A 13,907-nucleotide genomic window follows, 5' to 3' on the forward strand; every position below is an offset into this window, starting at 1 on the left:
CCTCCCCCCCCCGGTGGCCGTTTGGCGCGAGCGGCCGTTAGGGCCGTTGGGGCGCTCGAGGCGGCGCGCGTTAACGCTGTGGTGTTTTCTTTCCCCCCCCCGCCGACAGCGCCAGTGGCCTGCGGGAGCCGGTGTCTCTGGGGCGGTGCGAGCACGTCTTCTGCCTGTGAGTAGCGCGGGGACCTGGCTTGCTCGGCCGAGGCCGCTTTGGGCGGCGGGTGCGGAGGGAGCTGTGGGTGGGGTGGAGGGGGTCTCCCCCTCCTAGTGGCGCGGGAACACAACTCCCTGGCCTTCCCGTCGCCTCCAACTCCTCCCTCTCCCTCCCTTCACAACAAAAAAGCCGCCTGGGAGGGTGCTGGCTGGTGCCAAGGGTTTTTCTCCTGCTTGAGAGGGTTGGGGTGCTGCTTGGTACTTGCCCTCGCCTCTGCCGGTGTAATCGTTCCCTTATCACACCTGTCAGAACACACTGGGGTGGCAAAGCTACATCTGTGTGTTGTTTGTCAAGTGATCCGAGTGTTTAAAAACCAGGGTTAGGATGGCAACGTCTGGCCAAGCCAGCAGGCCTGAGGAGGTGGTAGCCTCTCGGCCTAGCTTTGGGCGCTTCCCTGCCCTCCCGGTACAGGCAGAGGGGTGAGTGGTTCCTCGCCCCAGAGCCCCCTTTGGGGAGCGCAAGGGAGCGTTCTGGCTGTCCTGCGTGTCGGTGCTTTTCATGGCGTACGACAGCAAACGCAGAGCTATTAAAAAAAACAAAAAAACAAAAAAAACAGTTATATACCTTAAACAGTCATCTGTTGGAATTCTTCAGAAGCTTCAGTGAAACACAGATGTGAGCTGTCCAGTAAAACAGTGTGCCTTTTATAAAGATGAGGGCGAACGTGTCCTTGTCTCCACTTTTAATCCAGTCTGGGCATTTGGTGTTGCCTCTTGTATATATGGTAGTCACTATGCCAGTGAAAGTGGAGAAGGGCCTGTCTTCTCTCCCTGTCTTCAGCTACGCGTTTCTAATGAGAGCTTAAGGTGCTAAAGGCCTGAAGAATAAAGTAGTCATGAAAGGTATTTTCTTACTTTTTAAGGAGTAACAGATTAAACAATATTAATGATGCTGCTGGCATCCTTGGCCCCAGGATGAATCTATTAAAAGACATGCAAGTGATTTATTTCTATCCAGATATTTAGGTTCTTTCCTAGGTTTGGCCATTAATTGCTGTGGAAGCTTCTGCCTTCTGAAGCAATTTTTTTGTTCCTTGTTCCTTTTGTACTTCCTGCACACAGAGTGCTCTGTGAAATAACCCCCAGAAGCTTGTATAGGTTTTTATAAATGTGTTGATATCTATCTTATAAAATGCTTTTTGACAGGTGTGATGTGGATGGCTGAAGGTTAGTGTAAGGGTAGTTTAATAAATGTAACTTTGTAGTTGTCAGGCACCTAAAGCCTTGTGGTTTTATTTTGAATAACCCCTGTATAGTTTGGAAGATAGGTCTTCAAGAACACCCACTGTTGTTTGAAGTATTTTTAGAAAAGTTTTCAAGACATCAGAAGATGCGGTTTGTATGGATAAAGCTGGAAAGAATAGTGAAGAGGAGTCTTAAGCATTCACTGGCAGCTATTTCTTACTCCAGAAAAAGTTTATTTGCTGTTATCCAAGTTTTTTGGTATGCAGTGATCCTTTCCTCTTTGTGTGTCTGACCTTTTAGTCATCAATTTTAATGTCTCCTTTGATGGCAGGGTCTTGCATGATGGCTATTAATTTTTTTTTTAATTAAACCTAAGGAAATTTAGATTAATCTTTTCCCAAACAAGTTTGCTAGGGGGTGGGTTGAATCATCAGTGTTCTGACGTGAATTTATTCTGATCCATTGCTAAAGACAGACACTTATTAATATGCTTGGGAAAGAGTGGATGAATGGCCAGAGAAGGCTTCTGATGTATGAGCTGACATATGTGAAAGTAATGAACTGCAGTAATCAGGTCACACAATGTAAATGGTTCTCCCTCAGCATGGGTTTTATATGGACAAGGATATTTATTAAGATCGGTTCCTGCAGCTTTGTCTGAGTAGTTCTACTTAGTTAGTTATAGTTAATGGATACTGACTGTAAAAACGCAACAGCTAGAAGTAATTAGGAAATGTGGTGGTATAAAAGTCATTCCTTATTTCCCTTACACTACCTTTTACAGACTTGGGAGATCTGAGGTGGATTTTTCTAGAGAACGAGAGCTGCTCGGTTCTCATCTTTGCTCTAAGTGATTTGTCCCTGTCATCCAGAATATGTCAAAGCCAAGTACTCTGCTTCAGTCCCTGTCATCACAGCCGTGCCTTAACCGCTACATCTTTGCCCTCTCAGTGCAGGCTTCTTAAAGCACAAAACACAAACATTTAGCAGCAGTTTTTATCTCGCGGGTTTCCCATCTTGAAATTAATTGAAGATGGGAGATTGTGTGGTGTTAGAGGCAGAGATTTTCTGAAGRGCTCTCTGCACTGGCATAACTCTCCTCTTAAGGAAGTCAGTAGAAGTCAGTCATAATATTTCTGATATTGTTAACTGATATGCTATTAGTTGTTTTTTTGGGATGGATGACTGTCCATTAGCTTCCAAGCTGGTTATATGTTTGCAGTCTAGATGCACAGACTTTGATCTTCCTGTCCAGATAACAGGGCCATGATATCACCTACATGCTGCTGGTTCGCATGTTCAGCATGGTCTGCTAACGTTTAACTTCATAGCTTTGGCTGTTGTTGTGAGTGTTAGTTGGTGGTAAGGTAGCAAACAGGGAGTCTTTTGAAATTCAACCAGTCTTGGGTAAGTGAAGTCATAGCTTATATTTAATAGGATAGATGGGAGCTAAGAAATACCAGTGGGGTCTGCCTATGCAATTCAGACAGCAAATCTTAAGGTCCTCTTGTTGGGCTAATCAAATGAATAAAGATTTTAGGCTCATATGRGGAGGGTAGTATTACTAAGAAGCTGCAAGTATTAAATGACCTTTACTAAGTAAAYCTATGTTTTTCCCCTGGATCTTCTCCCGAGATAAATACTGTAAAAGAGAAGAGTCATGCAATACTCTGAATGCCTGCGGCTTCCTGTGGGACTTCTTATAGCAAAATGTTCAGACAGATGAAACTTCACAATATCAAGAAAGTTTTAAGTAGGAACAAGTGGAAGTGATAGTTCAGTATGGATTGGTTTTCTGTCACTCATTTAAAAACAGAAGGCAGTTGAAGAATAGCCCTAGCTTTAGCTGAGGTGTAAAAGAACATGRAGCTTTAACTGTTGGAGCATAACTGTCAACCACAGACAATGAACAGAAATGGGTGTTTAGCGTATCTTGAAAATTTTGATCAGCTTGTGAGTGTATGAGAGTTGAAAGATGCAAAGTTTTTGGCGACAGTCTCCTAACAAGGTTCTGGACTTGGCTTGCTTTATCATGGCAAATCACAAGAAGAATTAATATATCCTCTCCTGCATTTATGACTAAGTTTTGTGTGCTTTGCAGTGCTAGTTTGTCAATGTTAAAATCGGAGGTTCTTGCTGAGCATTTGGCTGTGAAATGGTTGATAGCAAGTATAGCAGATAATTCATACTGGATGATGAATGCCTGTGTTTGACTTTCAGCTCTTGTGTGGGCGACTGCATTGGCAGAGAATGCCCGGTGTGCCACACGCCAGCCTGGGTGCAAGATGTGCAGATAAACCGGCAGCTAGATAACATGATCCAGCTTTGCAGCAACCTGCGGCAGCTACTGGGTGAGGACACGTCAGGTAAGAGCAGATTTGGGTCTCTGACATCCACTGAATCCAGACTGCTCTGTTTCATTTCACATGCTTTTAGAGAACAAGCAGTGCAGCCCTGTTTAAGATTCTGAAAGGTTGTTCTGAGTCGTGTTTGGAAGATTTGATTTGAAGAGAACTGTCGGTATGGATTGCTCATTCTTCAAATCTGTTTTTACTAAGAAATCTGCATGAGCAGGTTCGTCCATAATTCATTAGAATCTGTCTTCCAAAATTAGATGAAATTAGGGTACGTTCCTAAGTCATGTGGCAGTTAGTTGCACAAACCAGACGGACACGAGTTATCTTATGTGCTCCTAGGGGGGTGCAAATGTGTAATGTTTTGCAGTGTAACCTTCTTTAAGGGGGGCTCCTGTTAAAGCGTTAATCCATTAATGCACCAAGATGCGCACACAGTGTCCCAGTAATCTTTGGGTTAGGTTTTGCACGTGGTAACCTATCCATGCTCCCTGCCTAAAAGGGGAAGGAAGCAGGTCTTGGTTCACTTATGTCATTCTGATCCCAAACATCAGCTAGTTTCCTACGACAGAAGTTTGTCTCTGCTGACTGCTAGAATCCCACTCTAGGAAGATCATACTCTAGGAATTCAGCTCCTTACCAAATTTTAGGCTGACTGTCAAAGTAGAAAAAACACATTCACCTGCATTCATTTCACTTCATGCCTTTTCTGCGAGCACAGAGAGAAGCATTTTTTTGTAATACCAAGTTTGAGAAAACATTAATTTAGCTGTCAGATACAGAAATGGTAATTCTTCCTTTATTGTTGTTTKCTAATATATTTGTCTGAATAAGAGGGTTTTTCTTGTCTAATCCCATCAGCGCCTTCACATTTATTTAAGCAATAGCTCTTCGTTGACATCGAAATGTGTAGATATTACTGAAGTGTTGAGGCTAGAAGCCTATGTCCAACTGCAAAGGAATAAATTATATATAGATATAAAATCCTATGGTGATTAAATGTTCTGGAGCATAGAAAATGTAGATGGTGGCTTAAATGGGATTTCAGGGAAACATTTTAAGAGGTGAAGGCTTTTCAAAGTACAGCTATAAGAGAATCTCTGAGAGGAGTTGCTTGTAATGCTATAAATACAGTATTTCAAATACAATCTGTTACAATTACTGTTATTGTTTAGACATTTTGGAGAACTGTTATAAATGGAAAAACTTGCGTAAGTTACTTTTGGTCTGAGTTTTCGTTGTATAGAACTTTAAATAATGCATTTAACCCCATAGTGCTTCTGAAAAGGTTTGCACGGTGTGGTTAAACCAAAGACCAAAATAAGRCTGTCTTGTGTCCTTCCTTGTGTTTTAACTTAAACTTCAATTTCTGTGTCTGCCTCTGTGGAGATGGTTTTATTTAGAGCTAAAATTATGAGCTGATGTAGGAGATTACTTTATCACTTTTAGGTTTCATCCTGTATTAAGGATTAATGGTCTTTTGGATGCTTCGTACTTTAGTTATGGTAAAAAAAAATCTGAGAGGTGATAATAGTTCACTGTCATAAACGCTTTGGATGCAGTAAGTAAATGTCCACACCTCTAATGACAATCAATCATGTGTCCCACTGTGACAAATCACAGCATGCTGTACCTCCAGAGACTTTTCAAGCTAATCCTTTAGGGTTTCTTGCCACTCTGAACTGCTCTGTTGCTCTCCRTGGAGAGCATAAATGTCCTGAAGTTAATATTTACGAAACGAAATAAATGTGTGTGTGTGAGTTTGGACAGTCGGGGCCTTTCTTATTAAGGGGTKACTTTCATGTTTTTAAGAGCACTGTATTTTTACCAGATTCCTGCAGAATTTTTTTCTTCTTCCCTGAAAGGTCAGAAATTGTAATTTATGTTCCAGTAAAGGAAACAGACTGAAAATCAATCTTTCTGTTGAAGAAAGAAAGGGAAGCAGTTGCAATAGGGATGTTTTTATGTATTTGTTTTATATGCCTTTTGCATTTGTTTTGAGACAATTGTGGCTTGTCTTGAGSCTTCTGTTTGAGACCCTTGTTGTCAGTGAAGTTTCTAAGGAAAATGAGTCATACTACCCATCTTTTAATCTAAAAAGACAAATTCAGTCAGCCCAGCAAGGGATGTGTTTGTGTTGTCTTTAGAAACATGCAGAACTCTTGTGGTTTAAAAGGGCRGGGTTAAGTGCCCGTGTTGAATATTTCACGTATGAAAAGCCCTGTACCATCGTGTTCTACAGCTCACATGAGAGGGATCTCACTTGGTATCCCGTTGGGATGGGGTGGTTTTTTGCCAAACAGTGTGTTTGCTTTAAGAAGCGGCAGCAAATGATTTGGGAGAGACTGCAGAAAACAGCTAATACTTCTATTTTAAATTAAAGGGAAGAAGAACAAATGACATTATAGAATAATACCGGAGGGACTGCAGCGGAACTGGCAAATAGACTGAATGTAGAACTGGCTTGAAAATGCAAGCTACGGGTAGCAAAAGCTGCAGCTCGGAACTTGTTTGTTAGATGTTGTATCCTTAGGCTGTGGCAAGGGAAACTGTGGCCTCCTCACTGCTGGTGTCTGGCGTTGGGCCTTTACAAGGGTAGTTACCCATGGGAGCGAGAAGCTGGCTGGCTTCAAAGATGGCATGTTGGCAACATTAGAGCTAGAGATTTTGAGGAGCAAAGTGAGTCGAAGGTATCCCGCATGGTGGCTGATGCCACGTCAGGTGCCAATCTATCTGTAGGTGCCAATTCAACAAAAGCCATTAATATGCTTGCGAATAGGCTAACGTAAAAAAAGGCAGCTCCTTCGAAAGGAATGAATTAGTATTGCCCTGAGCTCTAGCTGGTGGAATGACAGCTGAGAAAATGGAGGCCAGGAGGAGTCTTTCTCCTGTTACTCGAACTAGTGTACTTTTTCAGCTGAGCAAGAATGACACGCTGGCAAAGCTTTTGGTGCTGATAAACAACACAGAAGATGGGAGAAAAGGGAATGTTTCTTTTCTTCTGCCTGGAGCTGTGTATTTGAAGTATTGAGGAAGTTACACGGACCAAGGTCTGTGGCAAGACATTTCTATTGGCTTCCTGGGTTTTGCCTTTTTTTTTTTTTTTTTTTTTTTAATAGGACAAGCTTTCATTCCCTGTTCTAGGCCGCTACCTTTGGAAGCTGTTGTTAAGATATTTCTTTTATATTGAAAAAGCGTGTTTCAATCCAGGCTGGAGTTCTCTTCCTTTTGACTGAGGAAGAAAGGCTTAAGCCAAAGAACAGAAGAAATGCTGATGTGGATGTAGTTGGAGCAGTTTAAAATGTTTTCCCCTCTTTGTATGAGACGTGTGGGGATGCTCCAAATTCACTTCAATGCTGGACAAGCTTAAACAGATTTTTATTACTTCATAGTGAAACAGATTTGGACATGCAAGCAATCAGCAACTGCATCTCAGCTTAAAATGATTTGATAAGTCTGCAAGAGCGTGCCTCTCTGGACAAACTTTTCTTCAACTTGCATACAGCTCTTTAAAAGAAGAAGGTCTCTCCTCAATTGCTAGGTAAAATGGTGTAAATCTAATAAGAAATAGGATCCAGATTTTTCTAAAGAGGTTTCATACCCTACATTAAATGTACTAAAATAAAATGAGTGTTGAAAGAAACATCCTGAAGGTAGCAATACGTGTTGKCAGTTTATCTCACCATGAGATGGGGGTGTAACTTTTGATTCATGTGTATGTAATTAAGTTCAAAATTAAGYTGAAAATCTGAAGTTGTTCCATTTAGCCAGTAAAAGATCAGGAATGCTTTGTTTTACAAGATTAAGTACATCTTTGATGAAACCAGTGTATAATTACTCTGTGGCTAATCTTGAGCRCTTACATGTTTTGAGGACGTCTACAAACGTTCTAGCAGAAAGACATTAAGCATCTTTGTCCTGAGAATATGGTAGTTGCTGCAGTAGCTAGTGACTAGTATTGAATGGTCTTGTCTCTCTTCCAGCCTTCTGTAGAATACAAATGTCCTCTCCTTTGGGAGGAGGAAAGGACCTATTAGCCCTTGGATTATTTTCATTTCCTGTCTGCCATCCCTCAGGATTGGATGATTCCCTTTCCAAGTGAGACTTATTACGTGTGTTTACCCTAAAATGTAAAATTACTGTAATTAAGGTGGGTAWTTAGGAAGAACTTGTCGAATCATGGACATAGTATATAGCATACTAGTGAAAAAGAAGGTTGATTTACAGTAATGCTCTTCAGAATGAGTTTCTAAATACTTCAGCAGATTTTCTCAGTTTGGTGCACTTTGTCAGAAAAATCTGTGAGAATTTATTTTTAACCATTTATAGAGGATTTTACCTTATTCTTCATAACATAATCTGCCTCAGACTAACAGAGCCAAACTGAAAGTCTTCTATTTTCTTTTCCCCCTTTCTTGTAGAGAACTTGACCTTGCAGGTGTTGGTCAAATCTTCTTAAGCTCATGTTGATGCTGGTGGACAGTAAGACAAATCAACTTTGATTAGCCTTTCTAGCATCACAATTTAGTTTCTYATTTACTGATGTGGAGGGGAAGATGTTGAACTCCTGCTGTAACAGATTACACTGCATTTCATATATGCTATGACATTTTTCATAATAGCTAAAGATGAGTGTTTGAATAGCTGGAATTTCTTCCTCCCCCCCCCCCCATGTTAAATACTTAACTTCCAAAATAATCATTCTTCAGTGAAGGCACTAATGTTGCACAGATGGTACTAAAGCACTTCCCTTTGATTTTTAATAAGGGACTAGTTTGTCAAAGAGATTTCTCAACTTCTGTTCTGAAACCCATAATAGAGAATAATTTGAAAGGCACACAATGTGCATCATTATATTCCTTTGATGCAGATTAATGATAGCTAAGCCACATTTTCTAATTGCTCTTTTTTTCCTGCTCTAGCCTGTTATTGCATCACAGCAGAACTTGGAAATATAGTTCTCCAGTTGCAAGGCACTGTGTAGCTCCTAATATTTTTGTCTATTCTGAACCCTTTTAACACTCAAGGAGTTGAATTTTATTGAATGTCAGCATGAAGAAACTTGTGTTTGTTAGTGCAAAGAAGTAACTTAGTGAATAGAGAGACTTCAGTTAGCACATCATGTAAATGAATGTTACATTTAATACGTAGGTAATGCAGACTAAATTTGTTGCAATTATTATAGGCCAGTTCTAATACTAACCGCTCCTGCACATAGTCTTTACACTATTGCAAATGCATAAAGTAATCTAAACTTAATGAGGAAGGCTCTACTGATTTACCTTGTGTCTCAGTGCATCTCTAACATTTTGGAATGGGGGAGTGACTTGTAGTTGTGTATTAATAAGCAGAATTAAATCTTAATCACAGACAGTCAATTTTTTCATTCCTGTTGAGATGCAAGCTCTGTTGATTGGCTTTCAAGTTGGAGGCAGCAAGGAGTTTCTTTGGATCGATTTTTCTATGAGCAGTTTTCTCTGAAGGTAGTTCACCTGAATGCACTTATCAGATAATACCCTCTTTATATAAATGAACATTTACATATTAAACTGCAAGAACTTCCCTTCAAAGCTGTTCAAATAAAGTTGATATTAGGTACAGATTACTCTGAAAGATAGAGTTTTTGGAGAATGGTCCAGAAACAGCATCATGGTAGAAATGCCAGTAACCTCCCTAGTAGGCTGTGGAGATTCCCTAGGTTTGCATGGTTGACCTCTCAGTATGTGACAGGAGATCTTTCACAATATAGATGACTTTTTGATCAAATTGCACGAATGCCTCCCCTCCTTTAAAACATGCTACCTCCCTTATATACCTAAAGAAGTTGTATATAAGAAAAATAATCCTAGGAGAGTATTTACTTGGTGTATTTTTAGCAGGTTTTTAATAACCTGACTAGTATGTCCCTGCTGAGCAACCAGTAATGAACAGCTCAGTTTAAGAACCCTTGTGATCGATATTTCACGAGCTCTCTTARTGCCAGAAGTGGTACATACATAGCTTCCAGTGTACATACTTAATTGTGCTATGCTACTTTAGATCCTGCTTCTGAAGGACAGTGCCTTTGATTGCATTTGTCACTTGGACTTTAAAGTCTTAATGTGCTATAAGCATCAAAACAAATTTTAGCCATAAAATTGTTGCACACATTGCTTTTGCAAGCTGATTTCATTCTTGCACTTGGAGATGACTGATGGTTCTAGCAAGGTAAATATTTTAGAAGGAAATCTGCTAGTTGTGTAAACAGTGAAGGCAAGACAAGTAAATAGTAACTGTGTTTTATATTTTGCATCTGTTTGCAATCAAGCTCTTCCTTTTTTTAGATGTTATTGTCGGAATGAAACTGGATGTGATATCTTTCTGGAGGCTAGCTAGTTATGAGACTTCAGTCTCAATTTCGATGCTTTTTTCCATTTGCACCAAGCCCTGCCCTAAAGGAAAACCAAATAGTTGCAGTTCTGTACATGACAACTGTCTTGCCTGTATGCTCTAGTTTTTATTGGATACCCAAATGACTGATTAGCTAGCCTCAAGCTGTATCCTTAAAGGCAGTTTTGGTCTGATGCCTTACATATCCTGCTAGCTGAGTCTCCCAATACCTTGCATATTTCAATTCAAGAGATAAGTAGAGTAATTTAAATCAAGATTGAGGAAACATTTAACCTTGAAATGTTTATTTTGGTGTTGAATGACTAGCTATGCAATTCTGCTTTGAGTGAAATAATTTCAGACTTGTTTTTTTGTGGGTTAGGGGTTGGGACTGTGTTTTGTCTGATACTGTGATTTATTACAGCCTGATATGGAAAACAGGTTGTAGTTACTAACACTAAAAATGGAAGAGAAGGTATGGAGAAGAAAAACTACATTACAGAGTTAGTTCACTGAAATGAAAATAATAAGGTTGCAGAGAGTCTGTCTTTCACTTTTAATACTCAAGGCTTTGCACAGGTTTTTATTTCAAGAATGTTAAAAAAAAAAAAAAATCTTGGTTTTAGCGCTATTGAAAAAAGTAATAATACCCAACCTGCCTCACTAGGCAAAATGAATATTGGTTTTGTGATTCTGAACATTCCACATCACTAAGGAGACTTTTGTGAACGGTAGTTTAGTCCCTGTGGTTGGAGGCAACCAAAAGGATGAGATACCCTCACTGCTCAAATGTCCCAAGATCCAAAGTTTCACACAGTAATAAGCCTCCCATTTACTTCAGAAAACTTGTCCGAGTAACCTAAAGCAAGATAGGTTTCCAAGAAAGAATCTGTAAGGACTCGTTTTTAGCATTCACCAGCACTGAGAGAGATGCCGTCAAATTAAATTAGCTGTTAACTTAAAGGTCACTCTGTACTCCTTAATTTAGTCTTAAGCCATTGAGGAGACTGTTTATAGCTCCTGCTCTCAACAGTTACTTTATGCATAGGCACTACAGGATATTCCTCTGTCGTCTTAGTTACTGATTTATAATGTGCTGCATGCTTTGATTTACATGAAATTGCTCTGTTGCATCTATTTAAAGAAAAGTTTAAGATCATCACAAAGTGTAACTTTCTTGGAATTATTTACTACCAAGGGGTAAAGAATCAGATGATAAGACACAATTACTTAGAGATTTTGTATATTCCTCTGACTCATCCACTGAATCCGTGAAATTAGTCAAAATTTGTCAGGAAAGTATAACACTTTAAGGATGTTATGTTTGACTGTGTACTTACAGTTACTCTTCTTCTGTGTGTCTGTGTGTTTTTGATCGTTTTGTGTGTACTTTTTTTTTAGTATTGAGACTTGGCTAGAACCGTGCATCTCCAAATGGATAAATAATGTTAACTAAATCATTTGCTTTTCTGAAGTGTACTGAACTGATCTGATTGTTACTGACTTTTGAATTGTTAACACTTCATATGGACTCTAAAATCTTTTTTTTAGAAAAATGTAGCGCATCTGTGCTGTGCATGTGTATGCACAGCCTGATTTTTCCCTATTTCCAGGTAAAATCCAGTTAGAGGACCAGTTTCTCTCCTATCCGTAACCTGGTCAGACCTCTGGTGTGCCTGTGCTGCTTCGTGAACCCAAAGTGTTGAGGAGACTCTTCTCAGTGGTGCCGAGCGACAGGACGCGAGGCAATGGGCACAAACTGAAACACAGACACTTCCATCTGAACATGAGGAAATACTTTTTCACTGTGAGGGTGACAGAGCACTGGAACAGGTTGCCCCGAGAGGTGGTGGAGTCTCCTTCTCTGGAGATATTCAAAACACACCTGGATGCAATCCTGTGCAATGTGCTCTAGGTGACCCTGCTTGAGCAGGGGGGTTGGACTAGATGATCTSCAGAGGTCCCTTCCAACCTCAGTGATTCTGTGAAACTTCCCTCCCAGGATGCTCACTTGCCTAGCGGGTAGCTTTAGCTGCATTTGGGATCCCTGAACTCTAGGTGCTGTGGGTTTTTTTCTTCCTTTATTGATCTTGCCAGCTTAGTTAAAGCTATTACATGTCTCGTCAGAAGAAATGAAGGCATCACAGGTTGTATTTAGTAACTCTTCGCCAGTTATTAGTTTCTGTTTTTTTTGTGTGTTTTATTTCTTCTGCTGAAGAATACTGTGCAAACTATTTTTCTTCTTTCCTGCCCCGCTTAGATTCAGCAGAAGATGTATCTGTACCAACAGACCCAGACTGTGAAACAAAGAGTAAGAAGGAACAGATAAAGATGTGGTTCAGCCCAAGAAGTAGGAAGATTAGGTGCATCCTGAACAAGAGTCAGCCAGTAACTAAAAGCGATAAAGTTTGTCAAGACCCATCTTCAATTTATGATTTCTTTCCTTCCCCTCCTCATGAAAAGCCTTCCAAACAGGCCGAAAAGCCTTCCAAACAGGCCAAAAAGCCAACACAGAAACTAAGTAAGAAGATGAAGAGAAAACGTTTAGCAGACATCAACAAAGTGTGGGGCTTAGAGAAGCTTGAGCAGAAAGGAGGAGTTGAGGAGGAGATCTCCAATRAGGAAAAGTGTGTGATTATTTGCAGTCAACCAGTAGTCCTATGTACCCCAGAACCAAATAACCCTGAGGAGACACTTCAGCAGGAATCCGTGAAGGAAACTGATTCCAGCAAAAATATGGAAGATACGGAAATATCCCCACAGGTGAGATCCTCGGAAAAGAAAGATATCAGTGAGGTTGCGTGTCCTGCACGAGGCAGTAAGGAAGAACTTTGTGCTCCAGAGAAACCACTGTCAATAGAAAATGAAGTTACGCCTTTAAAACGTGGAAGGGAGCAATTCAGATTTCCAGTTACTTCTCAGTCTAAAAGACCAAGAAGATCCGAGAGGAACATTAGGAATTCAGGCAGTCAAGAGGCTTGCTTAGAGGAGTTACCTCAGGGCTGTCCTATCTCCCCGGCGGCTGAAAACAAAAGTCCAGTTCATGTTTCTTCTTCTGTATCAAAACTCGCTGGTGACACCTTAATGAAGACAAGAAGCTCTGCAGTCTCTCAAGAAATAAATAGTCCTTCACTTTCAAAAGTTCCCTCTACTCCATCTACTTCTAAGACTTGTAATCAGATAGGAATACCACACAGTCCTTCTGTGTTGAAGTCTCCTGGTAATAACACGATTGCCAGAAGAAATTACAAAGGAGAGACTTTGCTCCATGTTGCTTCCATCAAGGTAGGACTGTCATCTTTTATTTCAACTTAAAACAAAGGTTTAAAAAGACAATGCTGTGTTAAAAATATGTCAAAACCGTTCATTTCAGCACATCCTACTTTTGGGGTGGGGGGTGGTGGTGGGGACTTTTTTTGTGGTCTTGCTCTTCTAGGTGGAGAGTTCCCAGCCTGATTATTATTTTTTGACTTCACAAAGAAGTGACTGTGGGAATGCTTGAAGATAATTATCCATGAATTTCAATGTATTTCAGTGTTGGTTATGCTTATGAGGTCTGGGAAATAATAAAATATTTTGGCCTTATATGCCAGAAGGTGGTCTTTGATTTGTTAAAATTTCTGAGTTTAGCTGGGTATTTCAGATCCTACCAGCTGATCCTGATGGRTTTCAACTTGACCTGATAACACAGCCAGGACAGGATTTGAATTACTTGCATAATATCCACTAAGGTTGCACAGAGTTAACTTTAAGTATTCCAGAATCTTTGAGATCTTCCATCTGCTGCAA

At 40.2% G+C, this 13,907-nt stretch overlaps 1 protein-coding gene across 1 annotated transcript in view; it reads left to right on the top strand.

The window, feature by feature from the left end:
* The window catches only part of BARD1 (BRCA1 associated RING domain 1), a 53,193-nt gene that overhangs the window by 7,224 nt on the left and 32,062 nt on the right, over nt 1–13,907 (top strand). Inside the window, exons 2-4 of the mRNA XM_026087976.1 lie at nt 110–166; nt 3,616–3,761; nt 12,379–13,403. Coding sequence (XP_025943761.1) covers nt 110–166; nt 3,616–3,761; nt 12,379–13,403 — 1,228 coding nt within the window. The remainder of the gene's footprint in view (nt 1–109; nt 167–3,615; nt 3,762–12,378; nt 13,404–13,907) is intronic.

Source organism: Apteryx rowi, unplaced genomic scaffold (assembly GCF_003343035.1).
Source record: "Apteryx rowi isolate R43461 unplaced genomic scaffold, aptRow1 scaffold_12, whole genome shotgun sequence".
In the NCBI taxonomy this organism is placed as follows: Eukaryota; Metazoa; Chordata; class Aves; order Apterygiformes; family Apterygidae; genus Apteryx; species Apteryx rowi.